Source organism: Sebastes fasciatus, chromosome 12, assembly GCF_043250625.1.
Source record: "Sebastes fasciatus isolate fSebFas1 chromosome 12, fSebFas1.pri, whole genome shotgun sequence".
Classification (NCBI taxonomy): Eukaryota; Metazoa; Chordata; class Actinopteri; order Perciformes; family Sebastidae; genus Sebastes; species Sebastes fasciatus.
Window position 1 is genome coordinate 33,698,618 of NC_133806.1, and position 22,114 is coordinate 33,720,731.

General features: G+C 41.0%; 1 protein-coding gene across 4 annotated transcripts in view; it reads left to right on the forward strand.

Annotated features, from left to right (window-relative positions):
- Positions 1-22,114, forward strand: part of ulk4 (unc-51 like kinase 4) — a 109,415-nt gene that overhangs the window by 44,083 nt on the left and 43,218 nt on the right. For all 4 annotated transcript variants that reach the window (XM_074654824.1, XM_074654822.1, XM_074654825.1 and 1 more), the window contains 8 exons: positions 7,474-7,607; positions 7,855-7,976; positions 8,925-8,981; positions 9,369-9,420; positions 10,926-11,020; positions 14,032-14,083; positions 15,362-15,566; positions 16,740-16,832. In XM_074654824.1, the coding sequence (XP_074510925.1) occupies positions 7,474-7,607; positions 7,855-7,976; positions 8,925-8,981; positions 9,369-9,420; positions 10,926-11,020; positions 14,032-14,083; positions 15,362-15,566; positions 16,740-16,832 (810 nt within the window). The remainder of the gene's footprint in view (positions 1-7,473; positions 7,608-7,854; positions 7,977-8,924; positions 8,982-9,368; positions 9,421-10,925; positions 11,021-14,031; positions 14,084-15,361; positions 15,567-16,739; positions 16,833-22,114) is intronic.

Sequence of the window (22,114 nt, forward strand, 5' to 3'; positions counted from 1 at the left end):
GAATGTGACGGTGCACTAACTACACCAGCACTAGGAATGTGACGGTGCACTAACCACACCAGCACTAGGAATGTGACGGTGCACTAACCACACCAGCACTAGGGATGTGACGGTGCACTAACCACACCACTAGGGATGTGACGGTGCACTAACCACACCAGCACTAGGGATGTGACGGTGCACTAACCACACCAGCACTAGTGATGTGACGGTGCACTAACCACACCAGCACTAGGGATGTGACGGTGGACTAACCACACCTCTAGTGATGTGACGGTGCACTAACCACACCGGCACTAGGGATGTGACGGTGCACTAACCACACCAGCACTAGGGATGTGACGGTGGACTAACCACACCAGCACTAGGGATGTGACGGTGGACTAACCACACCAGCACTAGGGATGTGACGGTGAGGAAATATTCCCACCGGTTAATTAACTTGTGACAACACTGGTGTTACCGATTACACTGGACATTTTACAAGAAAAGATGACTGTCAACATGTGCAGCTTTCTTACTTTGATATTTACCGTCGGGTGGCTGTGTGTCTGGCCTCTCCAGTCCAGCTTTTGCTGTGGGGCCACAGTGGTCTACCCGGCACCGGGTCTACCTGGCGCCGGGCACACCGGCTGTGACCGCTCCGCTCTCCTTGCAGGGATTAATGCTACCTCATTAACGCCACCTCATTAACGTTATGGTTCTATTATAGCATTGGGTTTGAATCTGAAATATTGCCAAATAGGCGCGATTGCTTTTCGCTTCAACACCAAATCCTCCACCATCTCTCGGTCTGTCAACTCTCTCTCTTCAACGTGTGTGTGTGAAATATAACACCTGCCGCTCTGAGGTGACTCCTTAAGATGCGTTCACTGTCAGATTGAAGCGTCTGTCATGCCTCAAAAATGAACTAAATGGGTTTTATTTCTGTAAAAAAAAGCAAGACGACAGTGGGGGGGTGGTGCTTCACCTACTGGTCTGAACTCAGAGCACCCTCGTCTGTTCAAACCAACCACTGAAAAAAACGAGAGAATGCAGATCAGTGCTTGTATGACTAGATGCACCTATTATGCCCTGATATCGCGATACAGTTTTTCGTCTCAACGATGCATATCGTCACGTTTTTATATCGCGATATTTCATGGCACAATATTTTGCTACCTCCTAGGCCACATTGAGTTTGAACCCATTATTTCTGCACAGTGTCAGATAAAGATCAGGCTACACTAATATCATTAGTATTATACTGTTAGTATAGTATTTCAGACTTGTGTGATACAAACATTTCCAATAACTCCAGAGTATTGTAAAGACCAAAAATCAACATTTATTGAAAAAAGATAGATGTAATCATTTACAAAATTCACAACAAGTTTTTATCTAATGAAATATTCTGCTTCAATCCATATTTGTTGGTGTTTAGCCTTTCAAAAACATTTTCACTGCGGTCAAACTGTTTGCTCTCCCACCCGCCGCACACAGAGGGAGGCACTGACGAGTTATATTCATTACAGAACAGTTGATTTATTAAAAAAAAGACTAACTCATTTAATTCACTTTACTCAGCTTGTCTTAGATACAGGTAGAGAGGGCTTCAAGGAAAATGCTTTGGGAACCACTGCTCTGTGACCCTTCATTTTGTTGATTAAAGAGTCCCACTCTTTTTAACTTTACTGTATTGTATAAGGGTTATAACTCATGTGTGCTGCCTGAGAGGGATGTGCCTGTTTAACTGTTATCTTACCACATGGTGTACTCCCTGCACCGTCCTACTGAGTGACTGTACTGAGATGTGGACCGGTGAAGCTCTCTCATAACTCCACTCAGTCTGTCAGACCACTGGGTAATTAGTTTCTCTGGAATGTAGTTGCCCGTGTTCACACACAGACTGAACTGTGAGAGAACAAACAAATACCATTTGTGAATTCCATTTCAGGGTGGGATTCCCCTTTAATTATTTAGCTGTAGCTCTCAGACTGTACTCTCTCACCCAGCTGCACTACAGCTAAAACTCATTCCCTCTTCACTATACAGTGTGGTGGGGCAAATCCAAAATTGTGCTCCAGGTTTTTGTTTTTATGATATTCTTTTGTAAGAAAGAGTATCTGGTGTATATTATACAATGTCTAGTTCCAGCCAAGCAGTCCTGTTGGAAGAGTCCTTCAGATGGCTTGTGTGATTTACTGATTGCTTTGGAGGGAAGATGGCACATTCCTTTAAGTTTAAGAGCTTTTCATTCTGGCAAGATGGTATGCAGTAACCCACTCTGAGACCACATACACAGTAATTGACTAAATCTGAAAACACTGTTTACTTGTGAAAGTGACTTGTGTACACACTACCGATTTCTTTGAGAATTATAAGCAATAGAAAGTTGACCTCTTAAAGCAGCGGTGGGTAGAAATGGAGCAAATATGATTAAAAAAACGTTTATTTTATAAAGCGGACCGGAAGAAAACAACCAATCAGAGCCAAGCTGGAGTCTGCCATCTCTGAGCAGCTGTCAATCTCATGAACTCCAATCAAACGGTCAAACTAGGCAGCGCTGATCAAATATGAATCAGTATTCTGTTACTGTAATGTCTATTTCTCTCCTCACATGTTCTCAGAATCATCTTGTAGTGTACTGCTTAGCTGTAAAATGAGAAAGTTTGTTGAGGTCAGTTGAGGAAATACCAAGCACCGCCCACCAGCCGGAGAACAGCCAATAGGAACTCTCTCTCTGAAATGACCTGTGATTGGTCAAAGTCTCCCGTCATGGGCTATATTTTCTAAAGCCTGAAAACAGAGCCATGAGGAGGAGCAGAAGTCTAGTTTTCTCTCAGAACACTTGAATTACAATATGCTGAAAGGTTATTATGGGATTTTTGCCCAAAAATATACTGCCTCCTGCAGGTGCCACACAGCAGCTGATCTGATGTCTGAGCCTGCTTACTGTACGTCATTGTTTTCTTCTGTCCACAGTAAAATGCAGAACTCACAGTTTCAGATTGATTTACTCTGGAGAGCATTTTAGAAAAGCTGTAGGGTCTGGATGTTGGAAAAACTGCAGCTTAATGTGGACAGGGAGAAGACGCTTTGAAAACGCTTTTAAACACAGTTATCTGGTATTTAAAGCAGATTGCTTTTAGAAGGGAGACTTCCTTCATAAAAATGCTGCCTGGGGCTGTTGGCAAGGCAATGATACTCTGTGTAACCTTTGTGTTAACTAGCACAGCAGCCGTGGGAATGATGATATAAATGTATGTACCCTGGACATTCAGTTTGTGCTGCTGTATGTTGTAACTTTATTGGAACTTCAAATGGTTCATTAGCTGGTTGTCCTGTGTTTCACCCCACACTAACTTGCAATGCAGCTGTAAATGTGCATAGCCCACATGATCAGTGTATATGCATAATATATATATATATATATATATATACATACATACACACACAACCAGTTCCCCTGGTAATTTATGACCAGTTGGTATTTCATTTTGAAAAAAGATGCCCTAGATTACTGACATGGATCCTCATAGCTGTCTTTCTTCTGGCTGTCTCTTCTTCTCTCTTCTTCTCGCTAAGTTTGTTTTCCTTTTAATTGAAATGCCTCTCATACCCTCTCCTCTGTTTCTCTTTCTCTCTCTCTCTTAATCAGAGGTTCTTTTTTTCTTTCTCATCTATCACTCTGGCATTTTACACATGTCAACTAGCGACGTACCGCTCATCTCAACATGAACAAAAACCTTGGCAGAGGTTCTAGTTACACATGATATATACACCGATCAGCCATAACATTATGATGCCTTATGTTGCCTAATATACCTAATACTGCTTTTGCCGCCAAAACAGCCCTGACCCCTGTCCCCATACGCAACAAACTGCTCCTCACTGTGTGTTCTGACACCTTTCTATCGGAACCAGCATTAACTTGCTCAGCAGTTTGAGCTCCAGTAGCTCTTCTATTGGATCAGACAACACAGGCCAGCCTTCGCTCCCCACGTGCATCAATGAGCCTCGGGTCTGACCCTGTCGCTGGTTCACCGGTTTTCCTTCCTTGGACCACTTTTGGTAGGTCCTGACCACTGCAGACCGGGAACATCCCACAAGAGCTGCAGTTCTGGAGATGCTCTGACCCAGTCGTCTAGCCAGCACTATCTGGCCCTTGTTGTCAAAGTCGCTCACATCCTTACGCTGGCCCATTTTTTCTGCTTCCAACACAAAGTTCAAAGTTCAAAATGTTCTCTGCTGTCTAATATATCCCCCCCCACTGCCAGGTGTTATTATTCACTTCACCTGTCAGTGGTCTTAATGTTATGGCTGATCGGTGTAGATAAAGATATGAATTCCTGAAAGTATGAACCCTTTTACAAAACAGGATCCAGTTGTCTTTATTTCTCACTCTCTCTTCAACTCTTTTCCTCTGCCTCTCTCTCTCTCTCTCTCTCTCTCTCTCTCTCTCTCTCTCTCTCTCTCTCTCTCTCTCTCTCTCTCTCTCTCTCTCTCTCACACATACACACTTTCTCTCTATACCTCCTCTTTTACTTGCTCTCCCTCCGTTCACTGTGTAAAAGCTGTCAGAGTTGACCTGCCTGTCTCTCTCCCACCGAGCACTCTGCACAATTCAACCACACACACACACACACACACACGTCTCTCACCAGGCACGTTGTGTTTAATTAGCTCCTCAGTGGCGTGAAAATATGTGCGTGTGCTCGTGTGTGTACGTGTTTTTGTCTGTATGAGATAAACTTGCGCAGGCCTCACTGAGGAAGTGTCAAGATTGCCATTGGGAGTGGAGTGTGACGGCTTTCAACAGAGACACACACACACACACACACACACACACACACACACACACACACACACACACACAGCGGGCCACTTGTAGGTCAGTTGTGTGTGAGTACTTTGTGAATCTCCCACCGCGACTGACAGAGAGGTGGCAAGTTTGTCTCTCTTTATTTAGCAATCATAAAAAATGGCTGCAAGACTTCCAGAGGAACACACAGGCAGAAGTCTAGCAGGGACACAAATAGGCAGACAGACTGGGAAGCAGGCATAGAGCCGGTTAGAGAGACAGCAAGGTAAATAACTACCCAGACAGACAAAAAATGTTGCATTATATTTTAGGCAAGTGGGGTCATCATCTCATATTGACTTTGGTGTTATTGAAGACAGATTTATGCTTGAACTTAATGTAATCTAAAGGGTCACCCAAAACCAAAATTCAAACACGTTTTGATCATGAACATACTGTCACTCTTACCTTCATTGACAGGTTAATACAGCAGAGACTACACCAACAGCTGAATCTGACTTAATACAGATTAATAGTGTTAAAGGTTTGTTTAAATAAGAAATGATTTGTAAAATGTGCACATCACTAGTGCTGGGTATTGTTTGAAAAATGACGATGCCATTACCAATACCAGTACCCTTTTAAAGTGATACTGATACCAATAGAGTCCTTCATTCCATACCCATCATCATGAATGGATGCTGTGTGTGTCCTAATGGCTAGCTAATCACCACAGCATTGCACCGCGCTCATACAGCGGTTACCGTCGGTCGGTCGGTTGGTCGGTCGGTCGGTCGGTCGGTTGGTCTACCACTTTGGTCCAGACTGAAATACATGCATCTCAACAACTGTTGGATGGAGTACTATGGTGTACGGTCATAGACCTGCTCTATATATAAAGCGTCTTGAGATAACTTCTGTTGTGATTTGACGCTATACAAAAATAAATTGATTTGATTTGATTTGATGGATTGCCATGGAATTTTGTACAGACGTTCATGGCACCCAGAGGATGAATCCAAATAATCATCATAATCATTTATTCTGTGAAATATCTTAACATCTAATCGATGGATTGGCACCCAGACGATGAATCCTACGGACTTTGGTGATCCCCTGACTTTTCCCTTAGCGCCACCTGCAGGTTGACATTTGTCTCCAGTTAAATGTCTTCACAACTATTGGATGAATTTCCATGAACTTTTCTGTACACATTCAAGTCCACCTCAGGATGAATTGTAATAATAGGTGATCCCATGACTTTCCATCGAGCACCATCATCATGTGACCAAATACCTGCAAAACTGTTAAAGTGCTAATTAGGAAATGTTAGAATGCTAACCCGCTAAACTAAAGATGGTGAGCACATGTAAACATTATACCTGCTGAACATCAGCCTGTTAGCATCGTCATTGTGAGCATGTTAGCATGCTGATGTTAGTATTTATCTTAAAGCTTCACTATGCCTTAGCACAGCCTCACAGGGCTGCTAGTATGTCTGTAGTCTTGTTTATCATTAAGGCAAACACTTCAAAACATTACAGATTTGACCTGTATATCTATATTAGGCAACTTTTGAAAACTAAGCAAACATTTTGAAAATGAAACCACTCCCTCTAAATAAGGTGCAAGGCATGTATGAGGCAACTTAATACAATCCAAACATGTTAGCATTAAACAAATCTCTGCATGCTAAATGTAGTTGTAACTAAAACAACCTCCTGCAAAACAAAAGTTTAACAGGAGAACTAGCACTGTGGAGTTATTGTTGTGGAATTTCTTTATTTTATTTGTTTTCATTTTGCGTTGCCATTATTCATTCTATCATTGTATTTAATACCTGTAACATGCTATTAAGGTATTGTTGGAGTAATTGTTTTAATACCTAAGGGTCTATAAGGGTCTAAGGTTGGCGGTACCAACCAGGCTTTGCTTTGCACTAAACCATAACAACAACAGAAAATCCAGCAATTACTATTAGAGCTTCCCTGAAATGCACCGGACCCTTAATATAGTAACAGTAGCTGTGTCGGATTCCGTATAACTGTGAACCGCGGCTGCTAATCTTTTATGCAGCATTATGAGGAAAAATGCTGAATTTGTAATCCCTCACTCCCGCTGCACCATTCCCACTCTAAAGCTCAGAATCAATATTTTGTTAACTAATATGACCTCTCTGAATCTCTCTGCATGTGTCTGCATTCATGCATTTTGTGCTCGTACACACACACACCCACACATGTGTGGGTGTGTGTCAGTAATGAATATCAGTTAGCAGTGGTAACCTTTCCGCTCTGCTATGAATTTGTGAATAGAATATTATTGATTACTGTTCAATAGGAGCAGTCTGACGAGAATAAAAATGTTCTCAAACTCAGGGCCTGTCTGTCTGTCTCTCTCTCTTGGCTAATCTCCCTGCCCCTTCTCTTTATGCATCTTGTCAACGTTTTATAGCTCATTGACCAGAATCATATTGTTAGTGTGTCTTCATCAATTCATCATCATTTTTACGTTAGTCATTAAGGCAATACTTCTGAGCAACTCACAATGAGTGGAGCAGTAGAATACGATGAAACCCTAAAAGACGTCAGGGTGAAGAAAAAAAATCATGCATCCTTGACATATGAGTGTATCAGTAATGCTCCATACATTTTGTGACATGTAATGCATGTGTGTCTCTTTCTGTCTAGACTTGTGATGCACCTGGAGAGAGACCTGCGCAAAGCCACTCCCCTCAGAGAGAACCCCGGCCAATCAGGATACCTGTCTCAGTGTCTGGATTTACTGATTGCATATCTGAGCAGCACTGCAACACTGATACTGGGTACAGACAGATACAAACACACACACGCACACATGCACACACACACAAAAACCCTCTGCATGAGTGTGCTTGCTCTTACTCAACATTTCTTTGATAAACAAAATATTGTGTGGTTAACTATAACTATGCTCTTCTCTTTGTGATACATTTTAACAGTATAAAATATGTTATTTTTGCAGTAAGTCCTCATTAGCCCTCTACTCTCATCCCTTCTCATCTCCTCTTGCGTCTTGTCTCCTCTCTCAAGAGGATGTCTTATGTGCATTACGAGGTGTGATCGGGAGAAGACACCCATCTACAGCTCAGAGCAGACAGCTTAAACACACTTTGCCTACAATGTCTATAGTGTTGGAACTTCTTTCATCACAGGTAACTTGGACCTAAAGGAGTTTTCTTCAGTGTTTGATTTGAATGTTCTAACATCATTGCCTGGAAGGTTATCCACATAGATTCTCTCATAAATTACCAGTACCTGTCCTCAGACTGGCACAGTATTGCTAATTTTGCCTCAAAAAGTCAATTATTTAATCATCCGTATGTTGTTATAACTGTCGTTGCGGGCTGGGTGTGTGGGTCTGCTACCAAATACAGTGTATAGTTATGATGTACCACGTTTGGTTATGGCCAGATAGATACATCTGAGTGTAAGAAAATATACACATGAGTATCACGATATTATGTAATGAAAACCAAACACTGTATTGATTTTTAATTAACCGGGCCCGGACGCTATCTATCTTTCGGAGATTGTAGCGGGCTCAGTTTTAAAGCTAGAGTGGCATTGTATGGAACTATTAAAACCTAATGAATCCGTCGGTACCAACCATGTCATACTAGCTTGTCAGGAAGGAGGCTAAATAACGCTCACAAGTTGAGCTAAATTTTGGAGAGGAAAAACTGGCATGGCCATTTTCAAAGGGGTCCCTTGACCTCTGACCTCCAGATATGTGAATGTAAATGGGTTCTATGGGTACCCACGAGTCTCCCCTTTACAGATATGCCCACTTTATTTTTTTACCTATTCTAAAATGGTTTATTTCTGGTGTGTTCTTTATACTATGACAGTTTTCCCAAAATTAAATTTAAAAAATGCAATATATGGCTTTGCTTACAGCAATGTATTGATACCTACCATATCGCCAGATTCTTGCCAATACACAGCCCTACTGGCTACAGGAGGTGCTGTGACACATCATTTGGGTTTGAGTGTAAAAAGCCTCCAAGAAAAATATGATGTGTCTCTTCACCCTCCCTTTTCTCTTAGTTGTCCCGTCGCCCTGTTTGTCTGTGTGACTGACTCTCTGTCCTCTCTCACAGGTCTTTAGATGTCAAATTGTAACTGAAGAGTTTCTAACTCAAACTGGATTGCTGCTGGTAAGTGTTTGGTAGTACAGTGTTATGTTTAAATAATATAATTTGTCTCTTTAGCTGAGTGATTGTTTGACAAACTAAAGGCAAAGAAAATAACACAGTTAAAACTTGGATTCACTGACATTTTGAATTTCAATTTATTTAACATGTTAAAATATGCAGTACTGTGATATTCCAGCATTTTCTAAGACAATTGAGATTTAATAAAAAGCAGTACTGATATCCATTGCAGTCTTTTAATATTTAGGCAGTGAGAAATCTGTGAACCAATACCACAACAGCACATAGTTTTCAGTACATGTCTAAAGAAAAATGACTATTTACAGTGCACTAAAACAGTATTGCTGTAGTATTTAGTCGATGTATTTCTACCTTCTCTGTTTCTCACAGAACTGCATCAGCTCTATAGAGTCCAATGAAACAAATCTGACCAGTGCTTTGGGTGAGTTACTTTCTCAATTACTCAAATGTTCACGCATGTTGAATAAGAATCTACAATATTTTATTTCTTTGAACAAACTTTACTCTGCAGTAACTTTTCATGTGTTTTTTGGATTGTGTTTTTCGTCTATACATCATTTTACCAGAAGTTTTTATAAGTTTTCATTTTGCTTGTTACCTACCTGTTTAAATAAAACTAAAAGTAATGAATGAAGCATTCTGTAGTTGAAAAACCACATCATATTGTAAAAATCCATATTTATTATTATATAAAGGTTTGTTGTGAAGGCTGCACTTAAACTCACAAGTCATCTTTTGATGATAAGAAAAAAAATATTAATATGTGAAAGATACTTATAACCTTGGAGAGACAGATGTGGTATTGCATTTTATTTTTATTTTTTAAACTTTGATATTTATTTTGCATTTTCAGCTCTGGGATGATCATCATGAGCATCCATACAGAATTCCATACAGAATTCAACAAACAATACAACACTTAACAACAACAGTTGTCAGGGGCAGTTAAACATGTATATATTCTCCAACCACACATACATCATGTTTCAAGTTTCATGTAAATGATCAATTTTTCGCAGGTCTTGTCGAAGATATTGCTTTTAATTTTTAGTTGGTACGTCAGTTTTTTCATTGTAAAGATATCACAGACAATCTCAAACCAGTGATCTTTCCCCGGAGGTTCCGCTTTATACCAGTTTCTTGTTATAGTTTTGCTGGCTATAAGCAGAATTTTTGCCACATACCTATCCACTCCACGTACAACCTCCTCAATGTTCCCTAGCTACATCACAGCACAATTGTTTGGAATAGCATATCCCATAATGTCATTAATAGTCACATTTACATTATTCCAGAAAGGCTTTAGTTTAGTGCAGCTCCAGAAAACATGGGTATGGTTGGCCTCCAACATGGCTGCTGGGTATTTAGCTGTCTGCTTTCGATTTGCGGTGTTATGAAGAACCTAGTAAGATTCTTCCATCCAAACTCTCTCCATACTCATGAACTAGTAGTGGTACACTCTAATACTCTCATTCATTGTCTGAAATGTCTATATTTAGCTCTGATTCCCATTTGTTTTTTGTGTATAGTGTTGAGCTTCCTCTATTCTTCCCTAAGGCTTTATAGAAGGCTGAGATGACCCGAGATCTGCCCTGGTGATATGAATCCACTATAATTTTAATGATACCATTCAAATCTATTTAGGATCAGTTTTCACCTCTTTCATAAGATAGTCCCGTTTTCGTAGGTATCTAAATAAATCTTGCCTTTCCAGACCAAATTTCACCTTTAAGTTGGTATTGCATTTTAATGCTTGTGCACAAGGCAAGGTGCGGAGTGCAGTGCCTTGCTCAAAGGCAATAATATCAACCACAAATGGAATACACCCAGCCATCTTTACAGGGAGCTCAGTTACTGGTCATCCTCCCCTTTTATTGAGGAGGTGATTCAGTAGCACCGGCTGAATGATATTTGATTCTCCTTTAGGTGCAGCAGTATGTGAGGAGTTGATTCGGACATCTCTGTCCATTGTGGAAGTCCTGAGTCAGCACCATGCTCTCATCACTCCACATCACAGGGCTGTAAGTATGCAAGCAAATGTGCAACCAGCTTCCTGTCTGTCTACCTGATACAGCACTGACTGACTGACTAACTGACTGTCTGCAGAGAGTTTAGTAAAGACATATAGGATGTGACTTTGGAGACGACCTGCCATTATCCTGGTGTTCTGTCATACTTCAACTGTCAGATTTCTACTATCCATTTTTTACTGTTTTCTCATTGAGAAGGAGCTTTGCTGTGATAGAAAGCTTGCAGAGAACAAGTGAGGGCTTTCTCAATTGTCATTGTCATCCATTTCATCTGTTTTTGCCCCTGGTTTTATATTCAGTGTGTGTCTTCCAGTCTACTAAACCTGTCTATTAGTGGTCAGACCACAGAGGGTCAACTTGTGCACTATTAGGCAAGACACTAATCAACTATTGAACCGACAGAGTCTCATCAGATCTGTGTGTGTGTGTGTGTGTGTGTGTGTGTGTGTGTGTGTGTGTGTGTGTGTGTGTGTGTTTTTGTGTGTGTATGTGTGTGCGTGCGTGAGGATAGGACGATGAGATTGTGTTTAATGACTATTGACGTATGGAAGTGGAGAGCAGCAGGAAGCAGACAGGCTGGAGGGAGAGAAAAGAAAAGAGATGAGGAATAGAGGAAAGGAGCAAAGAGGAGGTTTGCTGCTACTGATAGTCAATAACACAGGAAGACACTTTAATTACCACCAGCCAGCTCAGATTAACTTTTATTGCCCGCTGGACAAGGACACACAGTCATGTTTGAGTTAGTTTATGTCTCTGAATCCTTATTACAAAGTTAAGTTTGTAGTAAGTTTTGCCTCCGCAACCATCTTTGTTTTTCTTTTTTTACACAAGCCACTTTCACTCTATGTCAAAACGTTAAATTAGTTCTTTAGTCATCCTAACAAATTAAACATTTCAGCTATGTAAGCTTTACCCATTTAAACCAAGCAGTGATGGGGAGGAATTTACTAAGTGTCGCACTTGGTTTAATGTGTGATTTAACTGTGTTAAAAACACATTATAGTTTACCTTTTAAAAATCTGAACTAACAGCTATAAACAAACACAATTTAAAAATAGACTTCAGTCATTGAGCATGATGTTATTGCACTAAATGTGCATTCATTCATGAAGGTTGGTTCATTACTTTTTGGGCTATGTTAGCGTATTTTGAAATTCTGAGAAAAGTGTGTGTTAAACTTTTATTTACAGCATTTATAACATAGAGGAATAAAACCGTTTTGTCTAAAAGATTGACACATAGTCTTGTTACAATACACAACGTCAACAGACACTGAGTAACAATTAGTTAGTTACAGGAAAAGTTGTTTGGTGGTTGCACTTGTATCACTATTGAACAATATCTATAATATGTAATAAATAATTGACTCCATGAACAACATTGATTTCAAAATACCTGAATTTGTTGCCTTGGCAAATAGAGAAAACCACCATCCTCTTTCCGACTGGGTTGGCAGCAGCAACAACCATTCAGTCTTCTAGTAAGGCCTAGATATGTTGAGCATCTTTATAGACTACTGTCTGTACCCACGAGCTACATGCTAACAATAGCCTATTGTTGAATTAATGATATACAGTAGCTTCTGCACAGCAGGTATTTTTGGAAAAAGAAAAGTAGTTTTGTGTGCTGCCTAATCAACAATGTACACATGAGGTTTGTTTACCAGAAGAAACACAAGTAGAAGACCAGCTGTTGCCTGTGATTTGCAAATGGTGAAAAATAAATAGTGTACAACATTTCATCTTTTCTAGTCCTGTGAGAATACAGATGAAATAGCATATTACTATTTTTGTATTTGCTGCAAAGCAAATTGAAGGAAATCCATCTAGAGTTACAACTGTGGTGAAAAACTCTCTAGGCAGAGGAATCACTAGGTAAGAGAGCACAGACAGAAAATGAGGACAAGAAAGGATTTCAGACTGAGGGGAGGTGGCGCCTCATAGTTCACAGTTCAGAGAAGCTGCACCAAGCCTTTCTACACACACACACACACACACATGCACACACACACACACACACACACACACACTATCCAGTCTTTTGATGGTGGTGATATTAATACACACACCATTAAGTGGTGGACAACATCCTTTGTAGTTTCCTCGCTCTGGCTTTCAATGTAATGACCTCACACACACTCACTCAGCATTAGTGTTGTTTCTATGGTAATATTAGTAATCATGCAAATTCATGCATTACAGATTCATGCCTAAATAAGAACTCTGACAGTTGCGGAAGTACATTTGTGTGTGTGTGTGTGTGTGTGTGTGTGTGTGTGTGTGTGTGTGTGTGTGTGTGTGTGTGTGTGTGTGTGTGTGTGTGTGTGTGTGTGTGTGTGTGTGTGTGTGTGTGTGTGTGTGTGTGTGTGTGTGTGTGCGTGCGTGCGTGCGTGCGTGCGTGCGTGCGTGCGTGCGTGCGTTTGATCAAAGAGATCATTCAACAGTGCATTTCCATAGTAATTTGATCCTCTGTGAGAGTGGTCTGTGTGGCTGATGCCCACTGAAATAATAAAGCACAGTGTCTTCTATTCAGTTTAATCTAAAAATATATCCTGTCTTCAGATTTGCTGTATATTAAGTAGTTTTTCAGAGGAAAGGCGGAAATTGCTTTTATTGATATACTTTATTCCCCCCCTCGGATGAGAGAACATGGGACTAAACTGAACTATTGTTAATATTTATACTGTTTATGTCCAGCAGTGAGATTGAATATGAACATTTACATATAAAATCCCTCAGCACATTGGCTGTGGTTTTGCTGGTATATTTTTTACAAGTTAATTTTCTACTGCTCCAGAATATCAGCCTGTTTGACCTGAGTTGTTTCACGTCCATGGCACTGAGAAATGATCTGCAGATGAATTTATATAACACCAGATTGTAATTGTGCCAGATTCTAGCATTGCTTTACTAGAGTAGGTAATCTAACAAAGTATCCTGGTCAAGGACCAAAGCAGTGTGACATGTTTAAGGTTTTCTTATGTCTATTTTTGTCTGTTGAAGGTTGTGGATGCCGTCCTGCCTCCCTTGACAACGCTGGCTTTCAGCAGAAATGGTAAGAGAGATGGAGGGTCATTTGTGACAGAGGGAAGAGAGAATGAGAGAAGAGATGTGGAAATAGAAGCAAATGTCAGACAGAGGGAGGAGGGAGGAAAAGGAACAGAGGAAATGGCAAATGGGAAAGAAGGTTTAGAAAGATAGGGGCATGGCTAAGCTGAATGGTGGCGGTGCATACCATGCAACCGCCAGTTTCTCAGGGTAAAATGACGTCCTTGTTTTGTGTGGCCGTACAGTGTTTCTTTGTTACTTGTTATCATTTCACACTATGATGTTTTAAAAGAGCTTGTAATCTTGAGTACTGCTATGAGTCCACCTCTGTTTTTGTGAGTATATTCTAGTATATATGTATTTGTGCTACATACTGTAATGTTGTTTAATATACTGTCTTACTGATGTTACTTGTTTGGCATGGCATGTATGAGTTTATTTGGTTATTTATGTGATGTTTAATAGCCGTAGAAGGAAATAATTGCATTCATGTTCTCACACTAAACTGGTCAAAACATGCCACTGAATATCTTGTTCCCTCAGTCTTGAGCTCCAGCAATCCTGGAACCCATCGGCTATCGGTCCGATGACGGATAAGTCTCTGGGGGGGTTATATTCCTGGGGTTCCGGTGTAGCCAGCGGATATCTGGGCCAAGACTTCCTTTTCTGTGCGCTACTCATTGTTTACAGTCCGATTAGCAACTTGAGATGCGAGACTGGAGCCGGATTTGAGAGATGTATAAAACCGGATTGTTTCACAAGTAGCCAGTTTATAATCTGATTTGAACTCAATAAAAAGCTACATCATCGTCAGACGATAGCTGGTGGGTTCCCAGGTTGCATTTCAGCCAATGCGTTCTGCCTCTTTTGCTCTCCACACGGACTGTTTACCTGCTTTCAACCAAAGCCTGCTCCAACGTGATTGGTCAATACTACTCGGGCTACAAGGCGAAACCAGAGCGCTTCTAATGCCAAAATCTTGTCCCGTTGTCTCCTGATTCTACATGTGAATGCAGAATCGCTTTATAGAGATTAGTTCTCCAGTGGCATCCTAAAGTTGAATCTCACATTTTGGCACAAGTTGCCTCTAAATCAACAAGTAAAGTAATGTTCATATGGTGTCACGCAGTTGTCAAATGTCACGGACATAATTTATAATCAAACCCAAGACAATGAAGAAAACAAGCCAAGAAGTAGCCAACAGCTACTAGTGACTACACACACATACAGTATTTAAACACTTCTTGTATTCTATATTAATACTCTCTTTCTCTGTGCGCTCCAGTGGAGTGGTCTGTGTTTGTCTTGAGGGTGCTGTCTGAACTCAGTCTTGTCCTGCTGCTCCGGGAGAGTGATGGAGCTGAGGAAGATGAGGAGACAGAGGAAAAGAAAGAGAGAAGAGAGGAAGGAGGAAGGACAGCAGAAGGAAGAGATGATGGAAGCTCCTCTAATCAAATCTTAGATCTCATCACTGAATCTCTGCTTCCAAGGTTGGTTGGACTCTTGGTTTACAGTGTCTCTGGTTTCCTCCTTTTTATATTTAGTGTCTTAGGAACAGAAAGGGGTTATAGGTTCTATGAGTAGCATTTTTAACATCAGTACAACAAAACCATATTGATTGTGATACTTAAAGACAATTAGTGTGAATGAGACCATTGTCAACATGATCCCTACCATCTGTTTTATACCAGTGGTATTGTTATCAAATGTGTTTCTCAATATTAAAGCAACATTTCTGTTAAACCCCCCTTTGACAACTTAGACAATGTTCCATGAAGTCCAACCTTGACCTTGAGTTAAGCAATTGCCTCATGTTTGTTAGATACTAGCTGTACATAGTCACAATATTTAGGCCAAAACAACTGGAGAACAGTGGCTGCCAGGTCAGAAATCATTTAAACCTTTAGGTCAGTGGCAGCAGGTGAGAGCTGAGCTTTACAGGAATTAAGGCCCTGATCTATTGAAATGAAAACAGGGATATCCAACCATCATATATTATATGATGCTCGTTCTACGGGGGGGCTCTTACCAGGCGACAGTCTTGTTTTGGATACTAGTCATGTGGTAAATATTTATATATAGTATTTTATGTCTTGCGTCCTGCTTCTGTGGGTTTACATCCTAGTACTTTGCTAGATACAGCTACCTGACAAGCATCTGTCTTTATGAGTGTTGGCATCAAATGAGCGTACAATCTGTGGAGAGCAGAGACCGACAAATGCAGTTTGCAGAAGTTCACACATCATGATAAAATAGACGTTGACATTCGTGGTGTGTTTTTCTCACTTTCCTTCATTCGCTCCTTGTGGATCTATACCGTCTCCTCCTATACCATTATTATTTTTATCTCCCTTTTTAAAATGTTCTTCTCTCTCATGGTTGCCTCGTGTGTTTCCTCTTGTTCACCTTTATTTCCACCCCCATTTCTCTTCCTCACACTCACATCTCTCCTCTTCCTCCCCTCCTTTGCCTCTCAAATTCTCTCCTCTGCTCCTCTTCCCACATTTCCTTTTCTCTCCGTCTCCTATTATAACTGTAGTTCTCCCCTCCCCCTCTCCTCCAGATCTGTTCCAGTTTACACTCTGTTACTAATGATCAGAACAGTACATTAATTATTAACACTATGAAAGCCAAATGTTGTACTCGTGCATGTTTGTGTCTAGGTATGAGTCTCTTCTTCGAGCAGCAGAGCCTATCCCACTCTACGCTCTCAAACTGCTGGTATCGATGACTGAACACAGCACGCAGATCTGCAGGTACTGAACACAACGGGCACTCAATTAGTCACACACTTCGATCACACACAGAGACAACAAAACACTGTTGAGGCATCGAAATACCAAAATGTGACCGTTCTGTATCTTACAGCACCATCCCAAGTATTATTAGTAGGGCTGTCAATCCATTAATATATTTAATCACGATTAATCACACATTTCCTATTCCCTAAATTTCTTTAATTTCTTTATTTAACCTCCTTTGCGACAACCTAGTATGACATGGTTGGTACCGATGGATTCTTTAGGTTTTCTAGTTACCTCCGCCAAGGACGAAGGCCTAGGAAGGAGGTTATGTTTTCACTTGCGTTGGTTTGTTTGTCTGTCTGTCTGTCTGTCTGTCTGTCTGTCTGTCTGTCTGTCTGTCTGTCTGTCCGTTAGCAGGATTACTCCAAAAGTTCGTGATGGATTTGAATGAAAGTTTTTGGAGGGTTGGGGTGTGGCCCATTGAACAATCCATTAGATTTTGGTGGCGATCCGGATCATGATCCGGTCTAGAATATTTTTAAGGATTCCGATCAGTCTGAGCATTAAAACCACAGGGTATAACACATGGGCAGTTTAGCTGATGACGCATTGATGACGTGTGACCCCGCCTACTTCTGAGAGCAGAGCGGCATGTGTGTGGATGTGTGTGCGGGAGCTGCTGGTCGTCCGCGGTGAGAAAGAACAAACAGATGATGGGATGAGAGACAACGTAGTGTAACGTTATACAGACATAACAAGGCTGCTGAATGAGAGAGGCGTCCGCCGATACGTTACACGGAAACACACCGTGTTAATAATAAGCCGACCACGTCCGATTGCGTTAATGTGTTAAAGAAATTAGTGGGAGTTAAAACGAAATTGCGTTGTGTTAACTTTGACATCCCTAATTATTAATATTATAAAGTAACCTAGATGGTAGAGAAAACTGTGTATTACACATCCATTGAAGTAGTCCTATCTGCTCTATAGATGCTGGTCAGCCTGTCCTTCTACACATGGATCCACCTCTTAACATACATTATTTCTTTCTTTTAGTAACTTATATTTTATGTGCACAGTACATTTGCTAACTGGAGATACTTTTGACTATTCTGCCTTTCTATCCCAAACCAAGCTTTGTTAGTATTGCAGGGATTTGCAGCCCTAGCAGGCTCACACACACACACACACACACACACACACACACACACACACGCACACACACACACACACACACACACACACACACACACACACACACACACACACACACACGCACACACACATACACACACATCCACACAGCCACATTTTAGGTGCTTTATGTGTAATGTTTTAATGCCAAGGCCACTCATTCCCAGTTCAGCACCGTGAGTCACTACTAACTGTTTTTTATTCACAACCACGCACACACATACTGTACATATACACACATGGTTAAATGCACAAACACACACACACCTTCTATTAGCAGTGATCTTTTTCACCCTTCTTAAAGCCAGTGTTTTCTACATTAGTAATCAGTTTAGTGGCAGGCATAAGGTGCTGTATCAGCTAAGATGTGTAAAGACTTGACATATTGTGCTGATGTATCATTGCACTCCAGCTACTCCTGAAGAGCTTTGTTAAGAAGTTTACTGCATGCTCTTTAAATATATACGACACTAAGACAAAATTATTGCTGGCGTTAAAGTAAAATTCACTACTGCATAATGTGGAAGTAAATCGCTATTCAGGAATTTAAAAACATACAAACAGCCAAAATAAAAAGAGGTAATGATGTGTTTGTCTGGTTTGGTTGCACAGAGAATCTGCTGATCCCTAGTCTAACCATGAGATGACTCACCTGTGTGTGTGTGTGTGTGTGTGTGTGTGTGTGTGTGTGTGTACTTGTGTGTATACGTGTGTGAAAACATGCGTGCGCTCACTTGTGCGTGCCCATGTGTGTTTGATGGATGCGTTCTGACAGCAGCTGTCAGTAAGTCTTGATTCTCCGGTCATCTGTCTTCTTTTTTCAGCTGTTGACAGAGACAGAAGATGAGGGTGAAAAAAGAGGAGAGAGAGAGAAGGGGGAAGTCAAGAAGTGTATGGAGGGGCAGATGGAAGGATATAAGGAGGAAGTAGGAAAGAGATAGACAGGGAGATTGAGACAGGGGGGGAAAGGTGACATTGGGAAGGAGAGAAAATGTTGACAAAAGGTGGGAGATGAGTGTAGAAAAGGTGAAGTGTCACCGGTTGGGGTAGCATGAGTCGACATGCATCACCTTGAGAAGGCGAGTACAAGTAGGAGGAAAAAGGGTGCGGTTTCATCCATAGTTATATATTTCATCTTTATATACTAAGTATTAATTTACAACAACCATGATTGTTAAAGCAGCAGTGGGTAGAAATGGAGCAAATATGATTAAAAAAAGTTATTTTTATAAAACGGTCACTATTTCCTACCAGCTAGGGATGTCACGGTACCAGAAATCTACTAGTCGATGCCAATACCAGTGAATTTCCACAATTCTCGATACCAAATTCCATACCATGGTATTACATCCCATGTAATGTGTACATGTGTCTATATCTATCCTCAGATTGCAAACAGTAGTTTAAATTCACTGACATGGTGACATTTCACTGGCTATAGGCTACCAGAGGTGGAACCAAGTCATTGTTTTACAAGTTCCAACTCAGATCTGGAGTCCTAAACAGGCCATATGCGCTCTTCATCAAATGTATGGTGATTTTAACAGCAGAGTAACTGGATCCAACTGGTGCTCAGTAACAGAACGTTAGTTCTTCATGGTTTTCTCCTGAAACCTGATTGGATGCTGTTGGATTGGTTCAAACTAAGTGGATCTGGGGAGTTAAGTGTAAGATAATCAAATGCAAGTCCCAATAACATTCACCGGAAATACAGAGTCCAGAGTTCAATAATAATAAAAAAACACCACTTTTCAGAGATTTAGCAATAAGCAACAAAAGATTCAGTTTGTTCAGTTCCGTTTTTTCCCCACGAGTGAATCCTCTTCTCGAACATAAAGGATCTCTGCATCTCTGGATCTCGCCGCTGCATGGTGCTGTTGTGTGAGCAGCGGACAGAAGCAGCCGATTTCGGACCCTGCAGGCATCGCCGGTACCTTCCGTACTGTAGAAAACGAGTACCGTCTCGTTTTTAGAATTTTGGCATTGACTTGGTACCGAAGATCGGTTGTTGTGACATCCCTAGCTGACAGTAGTGCATGAGACAGGTAATCTGAAAAAAATCATGTGTCCTCTGGTGTTCTCCCGGTGCTCCTAACGACATCTGCAAGATTTCACATACCGGAGGAAAACAACCAATCAGAGCTGATCCGGAGTCTGGTGTCTCTGAGCAGCTGTCAATCACTCGCAAACGCCAATGAAACGGTCAAACTAGGCAGCGCTGTTCAAATATGAATCAATATTCTGTTACTGTAATGCCTATTTCTCTCCTCAGATGTTCTCAGAATCATCTTGTAGTGTACTGTTTAGCTGTAAAATGAGAAAGTTTGTGACCCTCAGCCATGTTGAGATCAGTTGAAGAAATACCAAGCACCGCCCACCAGCTGGAGCACAGCCAATAGGAACGCTCTCTCTCTCTGAAATGACCTGTGATTGGTCAAAGACTTCCGTAAGGGCTAGATTTTCTAAAGCCTGAAAGCAGCCATGAGGAGGAGCAGAAGTCTAGTTTTCTCTCGGAACACTTGAATTACAATATGCTAAAAGGTTATTATGGGATTTTTTGCCCAATGATGCCAAAAACATTCTCTGTTTTGTTCTTTCCTCATCTCTGTCCCCACTTCCATCCACTTATTTTATCCACTTCAGCAATACTAACTCAACAAACCTCTTATCACTAATATCCCACTCTCCCTACATCTCCAGCCGTCCCTCCCAGAGTTCAAAGTTCACCCTCATAGCTGAATACGCCCCCACTTCTCTTATCAGTAATATTACCCCATCTCGTCTCCATCCTCCTCTTCCTCCACCTCTCCTCATCCCCTTCCTTCCTTGACACAAGTAGAGTGACGTGAACTTTTCAAATTGGTGTCAGCACTCTTCTCTCTACATCTCTGTTTTTCTCCCACACTTTTTCCTCTGACATTATTAACAATATTTTACATTTTTTTCCTCCATCTTCCTCAATCTCTTTCTCTCACCATCTCTAATTTATTAACATTAGTCCACATTTCTCTCTTTCTCAGTGCCCTCTCTCCACAGCTCTCCCTCCATCACTGCGGTTATACAATCAGAAATTAAATTGCCTGGGTCTTGGTTAGATAAGTGTGGCTATGAAGCCAGCCGAGCGGTAATTAGATAGTAAATTGGGGACATTAACGTTGGGAAGGCAGCCTGCTGTTTCTCTCTGCACTATCACAGCCCAGACACACCTTCAAACAACTACATTTACTATGACCTTTAGCCAAAGAACCTTATGCTGTGTGGTTACATGTGTGTGTGTGTGTGTCTGCCAAAGTATGTTTTAATGTCCTCATACGTGCCGTGTGTCTGTGTGTGTCGGGTAGTACCTTCTCTTAGATTAACTGGGTTGGAAATTGTTTTGTGAAGGTAGAAGAATCTCTCTCTTGAACAACTCATAATTCTTGCGTTTGTGTTTTTCTTTTCTTTTATCATTAGTTTGACATAGACTCAACCTAGCAAAACCATTACATCATCAAATTGCTATCGTCATTTGGAAGCCTCTCTAAGCCAGAGAAAAGTGGAATCATTAACGACACCAAGGTGGACGTTTTCACACGCTAAAAGTCTGTAATTGCACGTAACAACCTGTTTAACTTGGCCGCTCTCTGCTCTAACGGATGAATGAAAACTATATTTTAAAAATATTCTTTAGATGATACAGAAACTCATTAAGGTGTGTCATTGGTGAATAATTGGACCATCCTCCAGGGAAGAAATTTACACTGACTAAAACTTCCAAATGCTAAGCTATAACCTCCTGACTTTATCTGTGGTGTTTTTTCTCTTTTCACTTGAAATAACAAGGTCCACTCTGCCCTTTCAATATCATCTAAGACTCCGCTTTAGAGCTCCACGTGTAGCTGACAGCAGAATGATATGACTAGTAGAGCAGAGGTTAATCTATCTTAGTGGTTGTCCATAATGTGAGTTTTTATCTGTTATAAAGCTAATGCCGGTGATGTATGACTAATGCGATAAGGGTTGACTCATCTGTGTTTGTTATATTATAGGCGGCCTGTTGTGCTCTGGGTTGTTCGTTGTCTGCTGTTGTGCGCTGTGTCTATTGATGTATGGCTGGTCGT